Here is a 20,399-nt window from a genome sequence, read left to right as displayed (position 1 = left end):
TTGGGATCCACTTGAATGCCGTCACTAGAAACCACGTGTCCCAAGAATGAGATGCTTTCTAGCCAAAATTCACATTTTGAAAATTTGGCATATAGCTGATGCTCCCTCAAAGTCTGCAACACCATCCTCAAGTGCCACACGTGTTCTTCCTCGGTCCGAGAGTATACCAAAATGTCATCTATGAATACGATGACAAAACGGTCCAAAAATGGCTTGAACACCCTGTTCATCAAGTCCATGAAGGCTGCTGGTGCATTAGTGAGTCCAAAAGACATCACCAAGAACTCATAATGACCATATCTTGTCCTGAATGCCGTTTTGGACACGTCCTCATTCCTGATTCTCAACTGATGGTAGCCTGATCGCAGGTCTATCTTGGAAAAGAATCTAGCTCCTTGGAGCTGATCAAACAGATCGTCGATCCGAGGAAGTGGATACTTGTTCTTCACAGTCACCTTGTTCAGCTGTCTATAGTCAATACACAACCTCAATGACCCATCCTTCTTTCTCACAAATAGAACAGGAGCACCCCAGGGTGAAGTGCTCGGACATATGAAACCTTTGTCCAACAGCTCCTGTAGTTGCTCCTTTAACTCTTTCAATTCTGCTGGGGCCATCCTGTAAGGTGGCATTGATATGGGGTTTGTACCCGGAACAACATCAATGCAGAACTCTATTCCCCTTTCTGGTGGCAACCCTGGAAGCTCTTCAGGGAAGACATCCATGAATTCTCTGACAACAGGAACATTTTCCATGTTGGCACCTTCTACAGATGTATCTCTCACCAATGCCAAATACCCTTGGCATCCACGCCTCAACATTTTTCTAGCACTAATTGCTGACACCAACTTATATGGAGCCACGCTCCTGTCACCATCAAAGCTAAACTCTTCCACACTAGGTATGTGGAAATGCACCTTTTTGTTCCTGCAATCTAAGATGGCATAATGAGTTGCCAACCAATCCATCCCCAAAATTACATCAAAATCCATTACTGGTAGAGGAATCAAGTCTGCTGGGAGGATCTTTCCATCCACTACTACTGGGCTACCCGGAAAAACCATATCTACATCTATGTTGTCACTAAGTGGGGTAGCTACCGACAAAGGGCATTCTAGAGTTGTAGGGTTTCTACCCAATCTCATGGCAAACACAGGGGAGACAAATGAATGCGTAGCACCCGGATCTATCAAAACACGAGCCTCATAGGAACAGACCAGAAGAATACCTGCCACAACTGCATTTGAAGCTTGAGCATCCTGGTGGGTCAGGGTGAAAACCCGAGCTTGACCCCTACCCTGAGTGGCAAAACCTTGATACTGACTTCTCCCTCCTGATCTGCCCCCAAATCCACGTCCCCCTTGTCCTCGGCCCTGTTGGCCCCGAATCGACTACACCGCCATCTTTGGAAGCACCGGATACAATCGACGAGGAACATTCGCAGAACCTCGTGACCCCATCGTGGCTCATTGAACACGGGGCATTCCTAGCAAAGTGACACAGTTGGCCACACACAAGCATACTCTGAACCCATCAAACAAGGTCTGAATGTCCTCTTCCACTCTGTGCAGATGGTGCCAAGGAGGATCCTAAACCAGACCCAGAACTGCTGTACCCCGAACTGTGACCACTGCTGGATCTGTACCCTGGTCTGAACCCTCGGGATTTGTGTCTAAAACCACTCCTCTTATTCCTGCTTCTTCCTCTGTAAGTAGTTTGGCCACCACTATCCGTAGTACCCATGTGGGGAACACCTGAAGAACCCTCTGCTCTGTTTTTCTTTGCTCTTTCATTTGTCATCCATGACATAGCTAATCTCTATCATGCAGCTCGATCAACTACCACATCAAGCAGTGATTAGACATCATGGCCAGGTTTGCATATCTCCTGTCAAGCCCCTTTAGGAATCTTTTCACCTTCATAGTCTCTGTAGATACTGCTGTGGGGCATACCGCTCGATTCGAAGTGCAGCATACTCATCTCTGCACTGCCATTCTGTCTTAAGGCCTCAAAGGCCCACTGCTTTTGATCCCTGAAGCTTTCTGGTACAAACCGGTTGATGAACAGTTCCACAAACTGAGTCCACGACAAACCCTCCATCCGAGGTAATATGTAGTCATTCATCCATTGTCTAGGCATAGGCCCCATGACATGCTGCATACACTCTATTAGTCTTCTATCAGTCAACTGCAATTCTGTTCCTGCCTGTCTGCAGGAATCCAAAAACCGATATGCATCGTCTGACACATCATAAGTACCAGGCACTAACTTCTTGAAATTGATGATCTGTTTGTAAGGTTCCCCTCTTGGTACAGTGGACTGCTGCTGCTGTGGAGGGTGGACCATATACTGCGCCATCATATCAATGGTCCTCTGCAAACCAGTTAGAGTAGCTGCCATGGGGTCCATGGGACCCTGGGCCATGAAAGACTGATCCTGAACTGTTGGCAGTTGCTCTTCTACTTGAGCAGCTCTAGGCCTCCTACCCCGCCTCCTCGGGGCAGGCGCCTCATCCTGTGCTGACACCTCGTCAGGCACATCCAGTTACAGTGCGATGGCGGCTCTCACCTTCTACGTATTTTCCTGAAATTCAGCAGCATTAGCCCACAAAATTCAAAACTGCACGTTACACAGCTCTATAGACTCATATTTACACACAATATATGAAGCAGAGACTAGAAGCAAAGATGACAATGCAAGACGAATGTGGACTCTATTTTTTCGCATGTGACCCCTAGTAGACTCTTCCCAACACTTTAGATGAACATTCCCTAAGAATCTGGAGCCTAAGCTCTGATACCACAATTGTCACGACCCAACCTATAGGCCGGACCGGCACTAGGACCTGGGCCAGCCTAAAGCCCCCGAGACCCGTAGTAAGCCTAACTATTCACTTAACCCAACTCTAAGGCCCATTTGGGCCCAATTTCAAGAAATCAACCGGACAGAGTCCGGCCATAAAATGGACCTTTCAACGGGGAGTTTTTGACTCACCCGACCTGTAAACACAATAAATACTCAATTGGGGAGCTCAGCTCACCCTCCACATACTCATCAGCATAAAAATAAATGGGAGCTCAGCTCCCTCATCCAATCCATCAAACATGCATAGAATATTAAGTTTACAGGTCCAAAATAATAATTTAGTTTACAGACCCATATCAAATAAACATTTCTAACACATGCGGAAATTCTAAGATTTAACAAGTTTATACAAACGTTAATGATCGACCTGCGAGGAAGAAAGCAGGTTAATCTAAAAAATATCCTCCTGTGGCCTGAAAAAAAATATTGAACAGGAGTGAGCGTTCGACTCAGAGAGTAAAATATCAATTTTAACCATAATCTCTATAACTATCTAAAACTAATACACCCTGTAGAGTGAAATGCAACATCAACTACATTTTCACATCATAACATCAAAAAGGTAATTTGGAGCACTCACGCACCCGATAATATCAATCATAATATATATGGGAGCTGATCCCCTATACAGCTCTCTTAATTCTAACTGTGCCAGCGAAGAACTCAGCTCGGACTTCCACTTAATAACCAAATCGGGGTCCCAGCGAAGAACTCAAGCCGTGTCTACCCCGAAGGACCGGGTCCCAGCGAAGATCTCAAGCCGTGTCTACCCGTCCTATCCATAGTCCACATCACATCACACGCACGCCAACGCACGCACACTGCTCCAAATTAACACAACAACATACATGGCACTTTCACAGTTATGAATGCAACATAAATTGTACCTAAAGTTTATCTACATAGATATATGCATATAAGTGATGCATGGGCATGCTTGAACATATAATAATAGTGAAATTACAATTAAAATTAATATTTTACTCACAGACATGACAACGGTCACTGTGGCGGCTGGGCGGAGGAAGAAGGCTGTCCCGGCTCACCTGACAATTACATTACAATTATTTAATACAAATGACTCAATACAATTAAGAAAACACCAAATACGTCCTAAGTCGTGCCGAAAATCTGGCAGAGTCTCCCCTATACCTAGGACCTACCCAACCTGCAAAAGGGCCCAAAACACACTTCTATATTCACAACCCATATATCTGCAACTCAATCACATCACACAGCCCCTCCTGGGCCCATCAAATCAGTCATCCATCACAATATGTAAAATTTCAATTTAGTCCTTATAATTTATCATTTTTGCAAAAACTACCCAAATAAGCTCTAAAAATTCTAAAACTTTGCCCCGCGGTCCTTAACGATATTACTAGGCTATTGCAAAAAGAATCATAATTTTCTGAGCTACCACGAATATTTTATGGATTTTTAATCCTATTTAAGCACTAGAAAATTACGAAAAAGCAAGGTTCGGGTTTACCTTTGCCGATTCTGACTTCGGGAACGCGCTCGGGATGTCTGACAATGGGGGGGTAGCCAAAACCTCGGTCCAATTCGGAGACTTTTCCGGTAACGGGTCTTTTTGGCTGGAAATTCACAGACCCGAGCAACTGTCGAATTTCCTTGAATTCAAGATACCTACATGAAGCCCACGACACGGGGGTTAGTACATAAATTTTTCAGAATTTTCTAAGCTCATTTAATGCTCGAAAAGACACTGCGAAGTTCCGTGGGACCCACCGAAAAACGGTGTCGGAAAAATTCGAAATTTATGTCCCCGCGAAGCTCTCGATGAGTGGAGCGTTCTGGTACTCTCGGTTTTCTCGTGGGATTCACGGTTTGCTAGAAATCTAGCCCAAAAGTCAAAATGGGCTAAAATTTCCCGGGCAAAAATTGGACAAACCGCTCGATGGATTTCGGTGTTCTTGGTGTCTATGGAAAGCTCTCGACGAGTAGATGATTTTAGACACAAGACCCGGTCCAATTGGTAGCCGGATCGGCCGGATTTTGGCCGGGAAGCCGAGGAGTCACGCTTCGTCTTTGCGTTGTTTCGGGCCGTTTCGCGTTCAGCGGCGCGGCCGTGGGGAGGGTCAAGGGACGCCGACGAGGTGGGGAGGCAGGGGAGGTGGCGGCGCGGCAAGGGGAGGAGGGAGGAGAGAGAAAAGAGAGAGAGAAGAGGAGGAGGTCGGGATGCGCCGAAGAAAAGGAGCCGGTCCGATTCAACCGGTCCGATCCGGTCTGGTTCGATTCGGACGGTGCGATTTGGAATACAAAATTTTAAATTTTTACTCTGCCTCGGGACCGAAAAGGAGATAAAAAAATTCCGAAAAAATTTCAGAAAACTCAGAAAAATTCGTAGACTCCAAATATATTTTTAGTTTTGCCACGTGGTCTTTAAATTAATTTTTAAAAATCATCAAAGTTTATATTTTTGGAAAATCGAACCCGATTTTTAAAATCCGAAAAATCTCAAAAAAATTCCTAAAATTTAAATAAAATTAAAATACCAAAAATGCTCATAAAATAATAAAATTTAAAATTTTGGGGTGCTACATGCCTGGAGCCTTTGAAAATTGAAGAAATTTTATTTATGTCACAGGGAAAATGATTGAAAAACTTAAAACAGTACACATTTTCTGTTTAGAATTTAAATGACATCTTAATCAGAGTAGCTCAAAAGATAAGGGTTACAAAACAAAGTATTATCTCATTCGTCATCAACATATATTGTTTCTTGCTGAAACAGGCCTCCAAATAGTTTCTTTACTTCGGTCTTTGACTCCGTCTCTTTGGCCTTTGGCTTTGGCTGCTCTCTTGGCTTCAAGGCAGGAAATTTCGGGGTTGGTCGTTTAACAACAGCTTTTTGGACAGGAAGAGAACGAGCCTTGGCTTGTCCTCTGACAGTAGCAATCTGCACATTTGGTTTTTCTCCATTAGTCGTTTGAACTGCAGTTGCAATCTGTGTACTAAGTTTCTCCCAAGAAAATCCTGCTCTGATGTCTTTTGCTCTATTCAGGAGGTTTTCCACTGAAGTCCCTGCAGCCTCAGCCTTTTCCTGGGCGTCTTCAGCTAGACTAGTTGCTTTAGCTTCTTGCTGTGAAAGCTTTTTCACTTCTTCTTTAAGCTTCTTCGCTGCATCAGCTGCATCACGAGCTTTCTCAGCAGCTACCCTTGCTTCTTCCTCAGCCCTTGCCTTTGCAAGAGTTTCTGCATAAGCTTTTCTTCTTCTATCTTCAGGAATGGCACTAAATGTAGTTGCTTATGATTAGCAAGCGCTTATTTCAGGAAATGCAAGAAGTTGCAATTTAATGATAAGAAGATAACAGAACCACAATTTTACCTGAAAAGTTCATCCACAGCCCTTGGGGGTGCTGATGGATCAGTAAAAACTTCCACCACCTAATTTGGAATATAAGCATAAACCAACCACAATTTTTCATTTCATTTAGAAACCAGTAATTGTTGTTGGGTATCCATAGAAATTAAGTTGGTCAGTTCTGGTATAACATGTTATCCCCGTAAAATGAGCAAAATCAAAATTAAATGCACCTTATTTTCTGTCACTTCTGTATTTGAGAAAACATCAGCCACTACGGTTGCTATCCGAGACTTTGCCACCTAATAAACATAATTCAAAGCATAAAGAAAGATAAGGAACGCAAAGAAAAGGAAAAAAAAAAAAAGAACAAAAAAAAAAAAGAAACTAAATTAATGAAACAGAAATAATTGCATACATTACATTACTTTGTAGTCGTTTGAACCAGTCCTTCCTTCAGCAGATACAACAACATTATAAGAACTCTCGGGTGAAAAATCTTCAGTCAAGCTTGTCTTAATGAAAGTATAGCTAACGTCTGTCTCGATTACTTTCTGCAGGAACTCAGGTATGGACAATGGCTGAGATTGTGAGAACAAGTTGTTAAAGAATGAAGTGAAGCCATCTAGGACATTATAAGTCGAAGCGCCAGCGGCATTTGAATCGTAGATTATTGCAACATGGCCAACACCTGATAGCTGAGCAGCCTGAATTACTTTCAAGGCGTCAGATGTAGAGACCTCAGAGGTAGGACCATTCTCTGCAGGACCAATTGTAACCACAACTTTGCTTGCATTACCAATTGCTTTGGCAATTGATTCTGCATCTATAAAAGTGGATTGAACAGCGTTGAGACGTCTTGATTCTTCCTTTGATATGATCTGAGATATGTACGTAGCATCAAGTATTTATAAACATAAAATTGATATGATCTGTGATGTGAATGTAGCATAAATAATAGATAAACATCAAATAACACATATTAGCTTTCTATCAGTAAGAGACTGTACGCTAATTGCCACTGAAACGTAGGAAGATTTTATCATCCCATTTTCGGTGAGTACAACAAGCAACGTAATAATTATCTGTGTACATTAAATAGAATGCACTTTTCTTGGCATATTATATTACCCTTCTGTCAATTCAATCGATAAGATAAAATTCACCCACAGCAGTAGCAAAAGGCATTGAAAATGCCAAATAACAACTATATTTTCCTGCCGCAACAAATTCAGATTGAATCACAACGTTACTAGTTGTTAAAGTTAGCTAACCTTGTACTCCGCCGCAAAACGAGCCAACTCCTGCGCAGCTTCTAGCTCTGGAACCCCAGCTCTAACCCTAAAACCTTCACGCAGTAAAGTTTGTGCAATTCGAATGCCTGCCTGGCCAGTAGCACCAGCCACAAACACAGTGCCAGGATCCTTCCTTCTTGGAAACGACAAACCAGAAGCAGGCTCACTCACAACAGGTATCAAGGACTTTACATCAGGTACCTTGCCAAAGTTGAAACTAAAAGGACTCGAATTGCCTGAACCATTAGTTTCTGATGCACTGTCATCTTTAGGTTTGCCAAGCTGAAATGGGGAGAAGGGTCCAGCTCTCTTGGCAAAGACTCTGAGTCTTGGGATTCTGACAGTGTGTCTTGAATGTGGTTTGGGGGTAAGGAGAAATGAATTGGAGGTCAGAGTTGGAGCCATGAGGGGCACAAGAGAAGTTTCCAAATGATGACTCTCCCTTCCAAGTTTAATTGTTTTGAGATTTTCTGGGAATCTCACTATATCCAATTGCCTTGCATTTGCTGCCTGCGGCAATTTTAGTAATTTTGGTTTAGATATCATCTAGATGTGGAGGTAAGGGACGGCTAGCAAATGGGCTAAAGCCACGTATTCGTAGGTTATCCACTTGAGAGAGTTGAACACCAGACGTTTTTGGTAGCATAATTTAGTGCGTTCAACCCCCTAGAAAATGACAAGAAGCAGGGGCCTATGCCAAATTCAGACTTACCTTATGGACATGCCTTGGGCCCAATACAAACAGAGTCCAACAAGAAAATAAATAATACAGATACCAGCACCACCCAGTAACCTTACTCAAAATAAGCAAGTCTCAAATAACCAAAAGCTAGGAGGCTCATTACCCATGCCCATGATCCAAAAGAAACAAAACAACTCAAATCAAAACAAATGAAACCGGTTGACAAGATAAAGAACCCTAACTAAAAGGACCCGAACCGCATTTGCAAGATCCAAAAGAGGAAGAGTGCCTCCTTCACACTCTGACAACACCCCAAGGAAGATCATGAACAACAGATGAAGCATCATAGGGTACCCATCTAAGCCATGAAAGAGGAAGAGTGCCTCCTTCACACTCTGACAACACCCCAAGGAAGATCATGAACAACAGATGAAGCGTCATAGGAGACCCATCTAAGCCATAGCTGAGGACTCCTCAAAAACTTGGCAACTCCAGAAAGTTTCGCATTCTAAAAGGACCCTAAATTAACGATTTAACCAGAGCCAAGGGAGAAGGGTAGCTCGACCAAAGCACCGCAGATTGCTTAAGGAGGGTGATAAGGCAGAGCTTGGTTGACAAAAGCCCTTGGAATCGACCATAGAAGGCAAAGCCGGCCAAAAACCCCCCAAGGTACCTGCATCCCCCAAGACAACTCTTTGCAGAACCATAAAGCTAGAGGCTATAAAAGAGCACCCAAAGCTGCACGCATAACCCAAGGCCGAACTAAACAGCATCATCCATGGTAGAACCGATGGAAGCTCTCCCTATTCAACACCATCTACAACAAAAATCATCAAATCCTCATTTCTTCACAATCTCCATCCGAAGATGAGAGAGCAAAACCCACTACCGAGTAGAAGAGAGGGGGGTCTTCCCTGCCCACATAGGACAAGGGAGACCGCAGAATCCGGCAAAGAAAGAAGCTGAGTACCTCAGAAATCAACCTTACAAAGAGGAAATTCTGTCTCTAAAATCGTTAGAAAAGAGTGGAGATAATATTGTTCTTTCCCAATCAAATGATACTTGATGATTTCCCTTTGAACGTATTGATGTTGATAGAACTCACTCCAAATTTGTGATCATAGCCAATATTTGGATGTACGATAGTTACCAGATTAAAATCGGGCACTGGAACCAAGACAAATTGGGCATTGTAGCCTCCACCCCCAATATTATTAGATTCAGAAATCGTTCAGTCATGGAATACGGTCACACGGTCGGCCTAGCTTTCAATCAGCAAATACATGCAACGCACCAGAAGTCTAAAGTGTCAGATTAGTGAAATGCACAAAACCTCGCATGATTTGATTCCGCCGTCTGAACCTTTAAGCTGCTAATGTCAGGCGCAATCAGAGATGAACCAGAAATCTATCAATAAAGGAAGATATGCCATCATCTTAGCATCATAAAAACAAGCTGCTCGAAATTATGTTCATAAGGCCACGTTATAAACACAAACCCAAGCAACAAAATCCATATGAAATTATACACGTTTAGAGGTAAATACACTTTATGCCAAACCCCAAATTATTGTGCTTGAGCATCTTGATCCACTAAAATAGGTTGTGATCAATATGCTTTTCCGTCCTCTTAAATTTCTCCACAGTAATATTGGAACAGCAACACTGCCGCAAGTGATTGAAAACCATACTCATAAATGGGACAAAGTCTTTTTTTTTTTTTTTCTCTTACAAAAAAAAGTACTCATCTAACACAAGAGTGTGTGAATGTGCATGCACATCCAGTCCACAACATACTAAAGTATCATTTGTCACCGGACGGAAGACCGAAATGTTAACAGTACAAAATGGCATTCATCGCAAAGCAAATTCAACATCATTCCTGGTCAAATCATTTGATCATTTAAATTATGGCCGTTCCCAAGGCATTGCATTCCACTTATACAAGTACTTTTGATCCTTCCACTTGAAACCACCATCAATTAGAAGAGCTTTAATAGCTTTGACAATTCTGATTCTAATTTTTCTGAAGCTTTATTTGTGAGATTCCATAAATTCTTGTACTTATTTACAATCATAACATTCCTCACATGGAAGTCAAAAGGTAACAAACAAATGAAAAGCATGCTTCAGTAGAAATTACCAACATCAGGATTCAGGAGACCGGTAGGAAAAGGGGAGTGAATAATTTGACTGCCAGAATAATTCTAAGACTAGGAAGATGAATCTCCATGTGAATATCAGTTACTGATCAAAAGTCATACAATCTGTCTAAAGATAGCATAAAACAAATTTTTTTTCTCGATGATTTTACAATATGACATGGTCTGTTTTTTCTTGATGATTTTTGTAATGTTCTTCATGGCCATGACTAGTGCCTAGAAAGATCAATAAAACAACCAAAAAGAATAATATCAGGCACCATCATCACTTCTAGAGTCTGATCTAGTTCACATACAGTTAAAGTATTGCCCAAAAAATGCATACCAATGAATACTAATACGGAAAAGAATACTACTGCAAAACCAATACCACACAACAAAAACACATATTACACCATGGCAAATTCATATCCCAAAAAGGCTCAAAAGCAAAAAACAATCAATGCAATCCTAGCCTTCCAAAAATATGACACCACTACCATCATTGCATTATCAATTACACAAGCTAGTGCTGACATCTCAGGTTAATGTTGGCATAAAAAGAAAATATAAATCAACAGGATCAGCTAACCCCCAAAACTGCTGCCAAAACCTCACCCCCATGAGTTGACCTAAAGCTATAATGATTCCAATATTTCAATATTTATAGCAGTCTATATATGACCAACTTTCTATTCTTAAATATTTGCAGTGCCTGAAATGGTCAAAACCAATAGCTCATTCAAAAGTGCAAGATATCAACACCTTCAAATTGCAAAGTAATGGCCATACATTTGCAAAGAGATCTAATCATTGCAATGCCATCAAATAAACTCTAGGCAGATATCAGGATAACGCGTGCGTGAGAACAATAGCACCATGGAGAATTTTAGAAAATGAGGTCCCGGGAACAACTCTTAAGCTGCCAACCATACAGAAGTAAACCAAAATACAGTGAGAAACCAGCCAGCAAAACCAAGTTGGTTCACCAACGGACATTGAATTATTGTAAAGGAGACGGTAAAGAATGAAAACCCTTCACCTCAATTGATGTTCAAAATGAAGATCTGCGCATTGTCTGCTCAAGCAAGTCATCTAGTGGGCAATAATTTCATCTACCAATTGGACCAGAAAGCCAACTTTAGTATTAACCTCATACTAGTTAAACTGACTAGACCTGTAGGTTTAATGTTTACACTAACAAACAAAGCTCAGTTAATCTTACAGAAGTCATTTTCTTATTACTGAAACTCACACGTCGTTTCACAGAAACTAACAAAATAATCTGTAAAAGATAAATATCAAAAAGATAGCACCAGCAAGACAACGAGATGCTTCATTATCCGTATCCCTGCTAATAGCTGTTTTCATCATGACAAAAGTAGTAATCATAATAATAATAACAATAAGATTCCCAACCAAGGGAAAACAATTGTAACCAGAAAATCTAGCAGCAAGATCTGCATAAAGTTGCACTCAGAGAATAGCTCAGGAAACCCTCATTTATCCATTTCAGCTGCCAGCAGTAAACAGACTACATTAAACAGTTGCCAATATAAAAGAACAGCCATTCAAAACAAAGTTCCTAGCAAATATGTAAAGAACAACACAAAAATAAAATGACAATGCTCATGACAGCAATAAATTAGTGACTAATGCCCTTCTTTGCTTTAAGTGATTCAAGAGCCTTCTTCCTCAACTCAGTCTCAAGTTTTTTCTGCTCAGAATGTGTATCTTCACCATCACTTGGATCTCTTCTCCCAGCAAGTTCATCATCAGAAGAATTAACATCATTTAGATCCTTCAACTTGAGCTTCTCTGCACGGTGTTTTTTCCTTCTACGACGTCGCTCCTCACGCCGCCGATATTTTTCCTCTTTTCGCAGTTTCTTTTCTTCCTTGCTCCTCCTCTTAGCCTCTTTCCTTTCTTCATATTCAGAATCATAGCTGTAATTATCATCTGAAGCCATTTCTTCTCTATATGATCTTTTATGCTTTCGCCTTTCCTTATTCTCAGTTCTGCGCTGGTCGCTTTCCTCAGAACCAGAATCAAATGCACCAACACCACCATTACTATGATCAGCTTTTTCGACTGATATTTGTGTAGTTTCTGACTTACGTTGCCTATCACTGTCCTTAACCTTGTTTGAATTTGAATGGTTTCTCTCATCAGAGTTTTTACCCTCTCCCACAAAAGGCATTTGCCTCTTCCCCAGCAAATGGTCCTCATATGCAGTTGGAGATTTCTGCCCTTCAGGAGTTTCAGGATAAGCCCCCTTCCGAGAACACTTTTCACTGTGACAAATGTGCCAAAACATCAAATCTGTCAGTTAATGAATATGTCCAAATTGATCAAAGCAAGCAGGAAAAATGTCACCCTATAAAAAAAAATTACATCTTTATTTCCTTGTCTTTCTTCCTTGATTCCGCAATATCAAGACGGCTCTGAGATTTAGTAAGTCGATGACCCGCCACTCTTTCAGAAGAGTGCTCATCCTTCAAATGGATCTCCACAGGAGAATCTTTCTGCTTACTGGTGATGGATGAAAGCATAGAACATTTCTGTGAAGACCTGGATTTATAATCCCTGATCTCCCATAAAAAGAAAAATTGAAAACCAATTAAAAAAAAAAAAAACCAATCAGCAAAGTCAAATTAATCAAAACAATTAACCCACTAACAAGAACAAAAAAAATTAAGAATAATCAGAATTTGCTAAAAATTCTAAATCTAACCGAGCATGATCAGTATCTTCATCCTCTTTGCTAGATGGACTTTCTTGATAAGGTTTCTGCTCTTTTGGCTTCTGTGGAGGGCTTAAGCTGTTATCATATGTAATTTGCCCCCTTCTTTGCCTCACAGGGCTCCTAGATGAACTAGAAGACCTATAATGGCAGCCAAAGCACATTCACACACATAAATAAATAAAAGATACATATCCAGCAAATTATCAAAAATTCATAAAAAATGTCGGGGTCAAAGTATTGAGCGAACTATTAATCACCTTCTTATCTTACCTATTTCTTCTCCCTTTTCTTTGCCTCGCAAGGCTCACATATGGATGAGTTGACCTTGAACAGCAGCCAAAAACATGTGAGTACGTGTATACAATATTTAAAAATCATTAAGATAGAATATTTTTATAGAATGCTAAGGCATTGCAAGAAATTATAAGTACCTTCTGTCCTCACTAGAAATCCTATTCCTAGTAGGTGGTGGAGAATCTGACCGAACTGAAGACATCTCTGGTGAAGGCGACAAAGATGGTGATTTATCATGCAAATCCTTCTGATTCTTTGAATTTCTTGGCGGTGACCTCAAAGAACTAATGGATCGACGCAGCACAGGGGATAATTTTTCCCGCACACTGCAACATGAATTTGCACAATATGGTCAATGTAACAGGTCGCTAATGAAAATAAAATCGGGTAAGAGAAAGTGCCCACCAGGGTTATGAACGTACCTAACTCTTTCCCCAACAGATCGCACAGGTGACCTCCTACGTTCCTTTGAAGAATTCCTTACAGGTAAAGGAGACCTATACTGGACAGGAGGAGAAATTGATCCATAAGGTGAAGGAGACCTTCGACGGGTAGGAATTGGTGATCTCCTACAGGCGGGAATAGATGACCTATGTCTTGGATATGGAGACCGACGATAAGGAGTTGATGGAGATCTCCGATACCTAGAGCAATAGGGAGAGGGTGATCTACGTCGTATGGGACGCGATCTACGCCGAGGAGGTGGGGGTGATCTATGCTGCACAGGCGAGGGTAATCTACGCCGCACAGGAGAGGGTGATCTCCGTCGAAAGCGCAACGGTGATCTTCGGCACCCAAGAGGTGAAGGAGATCTACGGCGTCGAGTGGGTGAGGGTGATCTATGACGACGAATGGGTGAGGGTGATCCGCGACCCCGAATAGATGAGGACGATCGACGACGCCAAATGGGTGAGGGTGATCCGCGACCCCGAATAGATGAGGGCGATCGACGACGACGAATTGGTGAGGGTGATCTACGTCGAAATGGAGAGTGCAATCTACGTCCTCCTGGAGAAGGCAATCTGCAGCGTGAAGATGATCTTGATCTTTGCCTAGAATACAATGATCTCCTTCTTGAAGGTGAAAGGGAGACCCGAGATGAATACCTCCAATGAGGTGTAATAGACCTTTTTCCTGGAGAGCGGTAGACAATATCCAAAGAAACAGATTTCCTTTGTGCTTCTGGTGATCTAGACAGATTCCTGGACTTGTGCCGGTCGCTAAAATATTTATAAACCGTATAAGATGCTACAATTTAAAAGATAAAGAAAGAAACAGATAATTAACAAACATCCATGTTATTCCTGCAATCTCTTATTGAATGTGATGTTTAAAAAATTTGGTACATGCTCACAAGAATGCACACACAACCCCAGTACTACAATCAAAATAAATAAGTTAATAAATAAAACTGCTAGCAAACAGAAATGAATAGCAACAATAACTTCTTGGATTTAAATAAATAAATCACTGCTGAAGCACATATGACATACCCTGAATAACTTCTTGAATTTGAAAATGACCTGCTGTTCTGAGAAGGTGAACCCCTGCATAAGACACCCAAATTACAGTAAGTTAGCACGTTCAGACATAAGCAGAAAAGCACAAATGAACCATATTAATGCAAGGTTAATTACCGAGCAGATGAAGAAGAACGATCAGAAGAAAGGGGAGATATAGAAAACCTGCAGGAGTTTATTGTTAGTTGCTAGTCTTCCACGATTCCACGTCTTACAGAAACATGGACACTCATGTAACTCACCTAAAAATAAACAACACTTATAAAAAAAATTTCATATATCTCAAGAAGTAAATGCTAAAAGATGAATAAGTACTGACAGGAGACACTTCAAGACAAATTTTGGTTCTTATTCCATTCTGCAAAATAATTTGTAACACGATGTCATGTTTGACTTTACTTTGACTTGATGACAAATTTTCGCAAAACTTTATCTTAGTGTGTTTTATACAGGAAGATATAGTATAGTATTTTCTCAGAGGTGATGCTATGAGTTCTTGCTAGACCGATTAGTCTATGTCATCCAGATCAAGTGTTTTCATTTTTTAAAGGATATGTTGCATGGGTTAACAGAATCAGACCACTCTTATGCATATAGGATACCAATCAAAGGGGTGGTACAGGGTGAACAGAATCAAGGCTGCGGCCCTGTGGGATGCAGAAATATAGGCTAGGCCAATCTGGGAATGGAGCAATAATGGTGCATTAAACAGTCAACTAAATTGTTAAAACACTACCACAAACCTACAATTCAAATTCATTAACTGCTCAAATTTAACCGCAAAGAAAAATAGACTCTCTTACAAATGGAAGAAATTGCTGATCTATTGCTCCACAAAACACCAATATTACACTATGACTGAAGCTAATATCAGTATAAATATAGCTCGTATTCCCAACAACAAAAATGTATAGGCAATTTCACGCAAGTATACGTGCATCACATGCTTGTGATCTGTAGAGCATCCAATAATATTGTCATGCAGTAGTATTCCTAGTTGCAGTATGTTTGTATCCTATACATAGGTGCAAACACATAATACATCCAACATGGGCACAAGTCATAGTTGAAAGACATTAATTAATGTACTAAACACCACTTAAGAGCAGCATGCAATAAAAAATAAATTTATTTCATATATTAGTACTTATGAAGTACAAATGCAAACACATAATACATCCAATATGGGCACAAATCATAGTTGAAAGACATTAATTAATGTACTAAACCCCAGTGTTATCAAAGGCGAGCGAGGCGCCCAGGCAAGGCGCCAAGCGAGGAGAGGCGCCCCTTTGTCACCTCTACTGGAACGCCTGGCTGGGCTTTGGAGAGGTGACGCAAGCGAGAGGAGACGCCTCATCAAAGCAACGGTAAGGGTTTTTTTTTTTTTTTTTTAAAATGACAAAACTAATAAACCTACCACTTATCTGATGCCAACAAAAGAGCCGCACCATGAAGACAGCAGAGCCGCTCTCTTCCTAGACCTCACGCTCGCGACAGAGACAGAACAAGACTAACAGGTACGCCCTCTCTCTCTCTCTCTCTCTCTCTCTCTCTCTCTCTCTTATCTTCTTCTTCTTCTTCTTCTTCTTCTTCTTTCCTCTCCAATCTCTCTCTCTCTCTCACGTCTTCTTCTTTCCTCTCTCCAATCTCTCTCTCTCACGTCTTCTTCTCCTTTCCTCTCTCCGATCTCTCTCTCTCACGTCTTTTTTTCCTTGGCTTTCTCCCTCTCCACTTATTCAGCTTTCCCTGCTGCGTAAACCACCTGTTTTTTATTTTTTATTTTTTCTTTTTTTCCCTCTCTGCTCCTTCTTTCAACAGTCCCTTTTTATTTTTTTTCTTTTTTTTCCCCCTCCCCTCCTTATTATTAATTAGTTATTATTAATTATTTATTTATTTGTTGTTAATTTAATTATTTTATTTTTATTCTTGTTAATTAATTATTTAAATTTTATGGCTAAATTGATTATTTTACTTTGTATTCTTGTTTAATTAGTTGATTAATTAACATGGGTATTGTTGATTTGTTGGTAATTAGTTTAATTTTTATTTGTTATTTTTGTTAATTTGATTAGTTTTACTTTTTGCCTTGTTAATTAGACATTAGTTGTTAATTAATTATTTATTTTATATAAGTATTATTAATTTATTGTTAATTTGATTTTTACTTTTTGTTATTGTTAATTAATTATTTAATTTATATGGGTATTGTTAATTTGTTATTAATTAGTTTACCTTTTACTTGTTATTCTCGTTAATTAGTTTTAGTTTGATTAATTTTGCTTTTTGCTTGTTAATTAGATAATAGTTGTTTATTTTATATGGGTATTATTAATTTATTGTTAATTTAATTATTTTCTTTTTGTTCTTGGTAAGTAATTGTGTAATTTATATGGACATTATTAATTTTTTGTTAATTAGTTTACTTTTTACTTCTTATTATTGTTAATTTTTTTTTTCTTTTTAATATGCCTTTTTACTTATCAACTATTTAAAAGTATGAATTTATATATATATATATATATATATATATATATATATATATATATATATATATATAAAATTTAAGCAATTAAGGTTATGGCGCCTTACTTCAAAAAGGCTCTCGCCTCGCCTCTCGCCTCACCCCTAAAGCCATAGAGTACTCTATCGCCTTAGTGTCGTCTTTCGCCTTGATAACACTGCTAAACACCACTAAAGAACAGCAAGTAATCAAAAATAAATTTATTTCATATATTAGTACTTATGAAGTACACTACTATTCTGCTGAACTATCAACAAATAGAATGATAACATAATTAACATGTTCCTAAACCACATCTTAGGACCCCTTCTACAGAGATCATTCCACAAACATATTAATAGGATTTTCTGCTTTGAATTAGTCAATTTAGGTAAGAAAGGAACAGTAAGCAGTACCACAATAAATTCAAAAAGTAAAACAAGTAACCTGTTTCTTCCTGTCCCAACATTCCTATTGTCAGTTCCTTTATCATCCTCAGGATCACCACTAGAACCCTTTGCCATATGCTTTGAGGCTGGCTCCAAACCAGCAACATTGGCCTTTGTTTCAGCCCCACCATCCTACAGTAGTTTGAGGTAAAGGACATGAACCCAAATAATTGCAGAAGCTAGCTGAATGCCATGAAAACACAAACTAAGTTAAAAACAAAAACTCAACTCTAGGGAATCTAACTCCTGCATGAATAACTTAGTCTTACCATCTTCTTTGATCTCTCCTGCTCAAATTCTTCACCCTCCTTCTCTTTCTTTTTCTGAATTTCATTTGTTATCCTATCCACCTCTGCCTGCAAACCATGTTTATCATTATTAGAAAGGAGCACTACCAGCGCTGCTAAGAGCCACATCATGACTTCAAGATACATCAAACCTGCTTCTTCCGGGTTTCCTCTTCTTTCGCATCCAAGAATTGCTGAGGAACACCACTTTCATTCTTCTGAGCACTGAGAAGAAGTGTCCAAAGCTCCTTCATAAACTTTCCAGTGTTTTTCTCCATAAATCCTGTAAGTGATATTTGAACCTCCTTTCCATTCACTTCCTGGATTAGAATTAAATACACACAACCGTCAACCAACTAGGCCATATTGTGAACTAAAAAAGTGCAGAAACCCAACCATATTGTGAACTAAAAAAGTGCAAAAACCCAAGCAAATTCCTGTCAATAGACCATGAGACTAGATCATCATTCCTTAGCTCGAAATCTGGGAGTGGTGGGGTTTGCTATGCCAATTAAGTCAATTCCTAAAGGCAAGTATGCGTACAACTTATTAGTATAGACCCACAAAAGAATAGGGTTTCATATTCAAACAAATAAAGGGAAACATGCATCATTTCTTATCTTAAAACCAAAATGAGTACAGTTGAATGCTGAATTTCAATACCTTTGCATCAAGGAGACCATAAATAAAGTTGATAAGAACTTCATCTTCAAACCCAATAAGCTCTGTCACCCTATTAGCAATCCATGGTCTAATAATATCCATCTTCACTTTCCTCATATCGACCTAAAAACGCAAACCATTAGCACTAATAAATACGACACCCCAAAGAATTTCTACTAAAATTTTAACACTACCCAGCTCCAATTTCAAATAAACTGTTCAGATGTAAGAAATATAAACAAAATAAGAAATCAATTAAGCTACGGAAAAACTAACCAGATGTTCCAATTCAGGAGCGAACTTCTGCGATTTCAACAACTGGGCTTGCTTGTTCGAGAATCGAGTGTCTTGATCAGCAGAAGTACCCTGAAAAAACAATAGGTAATCTACTATTAATACACAGAGAGGTAGCCATGAATTCGTACTCGTTTCGAGATCTATAACTTACAAATTTGAGTTTAGATCTAACAAAAAGGAGGCGCATGGTACAAAAGACATACCCGGAAAAACCCGCCCGACATTTTTAAGGGTTTTGATGAAGGACGATGTGAAATAAGGTAAAATCCGTGAGCGATTCTGCGATAAGAGGGAGAGTCGCAGTGCGAGAGCTGAGAGGTATATTTGGGAAATGAACTTGGAGATTGAGCTACTCTCTCTGGATTCTCTGGTTGCGCCTCGACACGTGTCAGGACTAAAGAGGATGAGGGCTAATTTTTACCAGCCTTCCTTTTATATATATATATATATTTTATTCCCTCTTAAAATTTCTTAATTTTAAAATTTATTACATTTTATGTTCTCCACTGTTAAAGTTATTACGTTTGACTATTCATCTGCAATTAATATCATACAATCTTTTGACTTTAAAATTTGTTAACACTTCAATATCTCAAATCAGAAATCTCTTACATCTCAAGTCAACTTTATATATGCTAACATCACGGTGTAAAATAAAAAAAGTGAAAAAAAAGCCACGTATGAAATTTGAATTAAACATTACTGCGACTAATTTGAAAAGTAACCAGAAAGTATATTGAAAGACTAATAAATAAATAAAAATTTCTTTTTATTTGTAATTGATTAAAAAAATCCTTAAAAAATTATTTTTAAGATTTTTCTTTAGAAAAAAGGGAAGGCAGTCATATACTTTTTGTTTTTATCGACATACAAAATAAAGAGGGGGAGTGATAATAAAGAGTATGAGAGGAATTATATAAACAGTAAGGAGAGAACCTGAGGAGAAAGTGTAATATCCTGAATTTTTAATTTTATTAGTTTATGAGTAATATTAATATTTTATTTTATTTAAATTTTAGAAAATTATTTAAAATTTTTTGAATTTTCAAAATCAGATTTAATTTTCTGAAAATATAAAACTTTTATGATTTTTAAAAATTAATTTAAAGACCACATGGTAAAACTAAAAATATATTTAGACTCTACGAATTTTTCTGAGTTTTCTATAATTTTTTTAAAATTTTTGGGTCTCGTTTTCGGTCTCAAGGCAGAGTAAACATTCAAAATTTTATATCTCGAATTGGACCGGCCGAATCGAACCAGACAGGATCGGACCGATCGAATCCGACTGGCCCTTTTCTTTTTCTTCTTCTTCTCCCTCGCGCGCTCG

General features: G+C 39.3%; 2 protein-coding genes across 10 annotated transcripts; both read right to left on the bottom strand.

Moving 5' to 3' along the window:
• Positions 1–5,442: 5,442 nt before the first annotated feature.
• LOC110663451 (protein PLASTID TRANSCRIPTIONALLY ACTIVE 16, chloroplastic) lies at positions 5,443–9,563 on the bottom strand. The gene is made up of 5 exons (XM_021822743.2): positions 7,468–9,563; positions 6,622–7,074; positions 6,427–6,495; positions 6,218–6,276; positions 5,443–6,122 (listed from the first exon to the last, which is right to left on the bottom strand). Exons 1-5 carry the CDS (start codon positions 8,032–8,034, stop codon positions 5,585–5,587), a joined length of 1,686 nt encoding a protein of 561 aa, XP_021678435.2. The 5' UTR covers positions 8,035–9,563; the 3' UTR covers positions 5,443–5,584.
• Positions 9,564–11,794: 2,231 nt separating this feature from the next.
• Positions 11,795–19,488, bottom strand: LOC110663452 (uncharacterized). Of its 9 annotated transcripts, none has more exons than XM_058138028.1 (15): positions 19,273–19,488; positions 19,049–19,138; positions 18,773–18,895; positions 18,262–18,429; positions 18,092–18,178; positions 17,821–17,954; positions 14,988–15,035; positions 14,844–14,897; positions 14,457–14,570; positions 13,773–14,372; positions 13,488–13,676; positions 13,327–13,380; positions 13,045–13,194; positions 12,705–12,896; positions 11,795–12,604 (listed from the first exon to the last, which is right to left on the bottom strand). In XM_058138028.1, the coding sequence occupies exons 1-15, from the start codon at positions 19,291–19,293 to the stop codon at positions 11,956–11,958; spliced, it is 2,673 nt and encodes an 890-aa protein (XP_057994011.1). In that variant the 5' UTR covers positions 19,294–19,488; the 3' UTR covers positions 11,795–11,955. The 9 variants fall into 9 exon arrangements, with proteins under 9 accessions (XP_057994011.1, XP_057994012.1, XP_021678436.2 ...); XM_058138029.1 differs by having other exon boundaries at positions 14,874–14,897; XM_021822744.2 differs by having other exon boundaries at positions 13,773–14,570; positions 19,273–19,487.
• Between the last annotated feature and the right edge of the window lie 911 nt (positions 19,489–20,399).

Source organism: Hevea brasiliensis, chromosome 16 (genome assembly GCF_030052815.1).
Source record: "Hevea brasiliensis isolate MT/VB/25A 57/8 chromosome 16, ASM3005281v1, whole genome shotgun sequence".
NCBI classification, from domain to species: Eukaryota; Viridiplantae; Streptophyta; class Magnoliopsida; order Malpighiales; family Euphorbiaceae; genus Hevea; species Hevea brasiliensis.
This window is presented reverse-complemented; position numbering and strand designations above follow the sequence as displayed.

What these genes read in the sequence shown, in the direction of transcription:
- LOC110663451 (XM_021822743.2), bottom strand. Translation starts at nt 8,034, where the DNA reads ATGATATCTAAACCAAAATTACTAAAATTGCCGCAGGCAGCAAATGCA. An exon ending in CAGAAGTGACAGAAAATAAG is followed by an intron (nt 6,277 to 6,426) that starts GTGCATTTAATT and finishes ATTCCAAATTAG; the next exon opens with GTGGTGGAAGTTTTTACTGA. An exon ending in GCTGTGGATGAACTTTTCAG is followed by an intron (nt 6,123 to 6,217) that starts GTAAAATTGTGG and finishes AACTACATTTAG; the next exon opens with TGCCATTCCTGAAGATAGAA.
- LOC110663452 (XM_021822744.2), bottom strand. Translation starts at nt 19,293, where the DNA reads ATGTCGGGCGGGTTTTTCCGG. An exon ending in ATTTCTAGTGAGGACAGAAG is followed by an intron (nt 13,381 to 13,487) that starts GTACTTATAATT and finishes CTGCTGTTCAAG; the next exon opens with GTCAACTCATCCATATGTGA. An exon ending in AGAAAAGGGAGAAGAAATAG is followed by an intron (nt 13,195 to 13,326) that starts GTAAGATAAGAA and finishes CTGCCATTATAG; the next exon opens with GTCTTCTAGTTCATCTAGGA.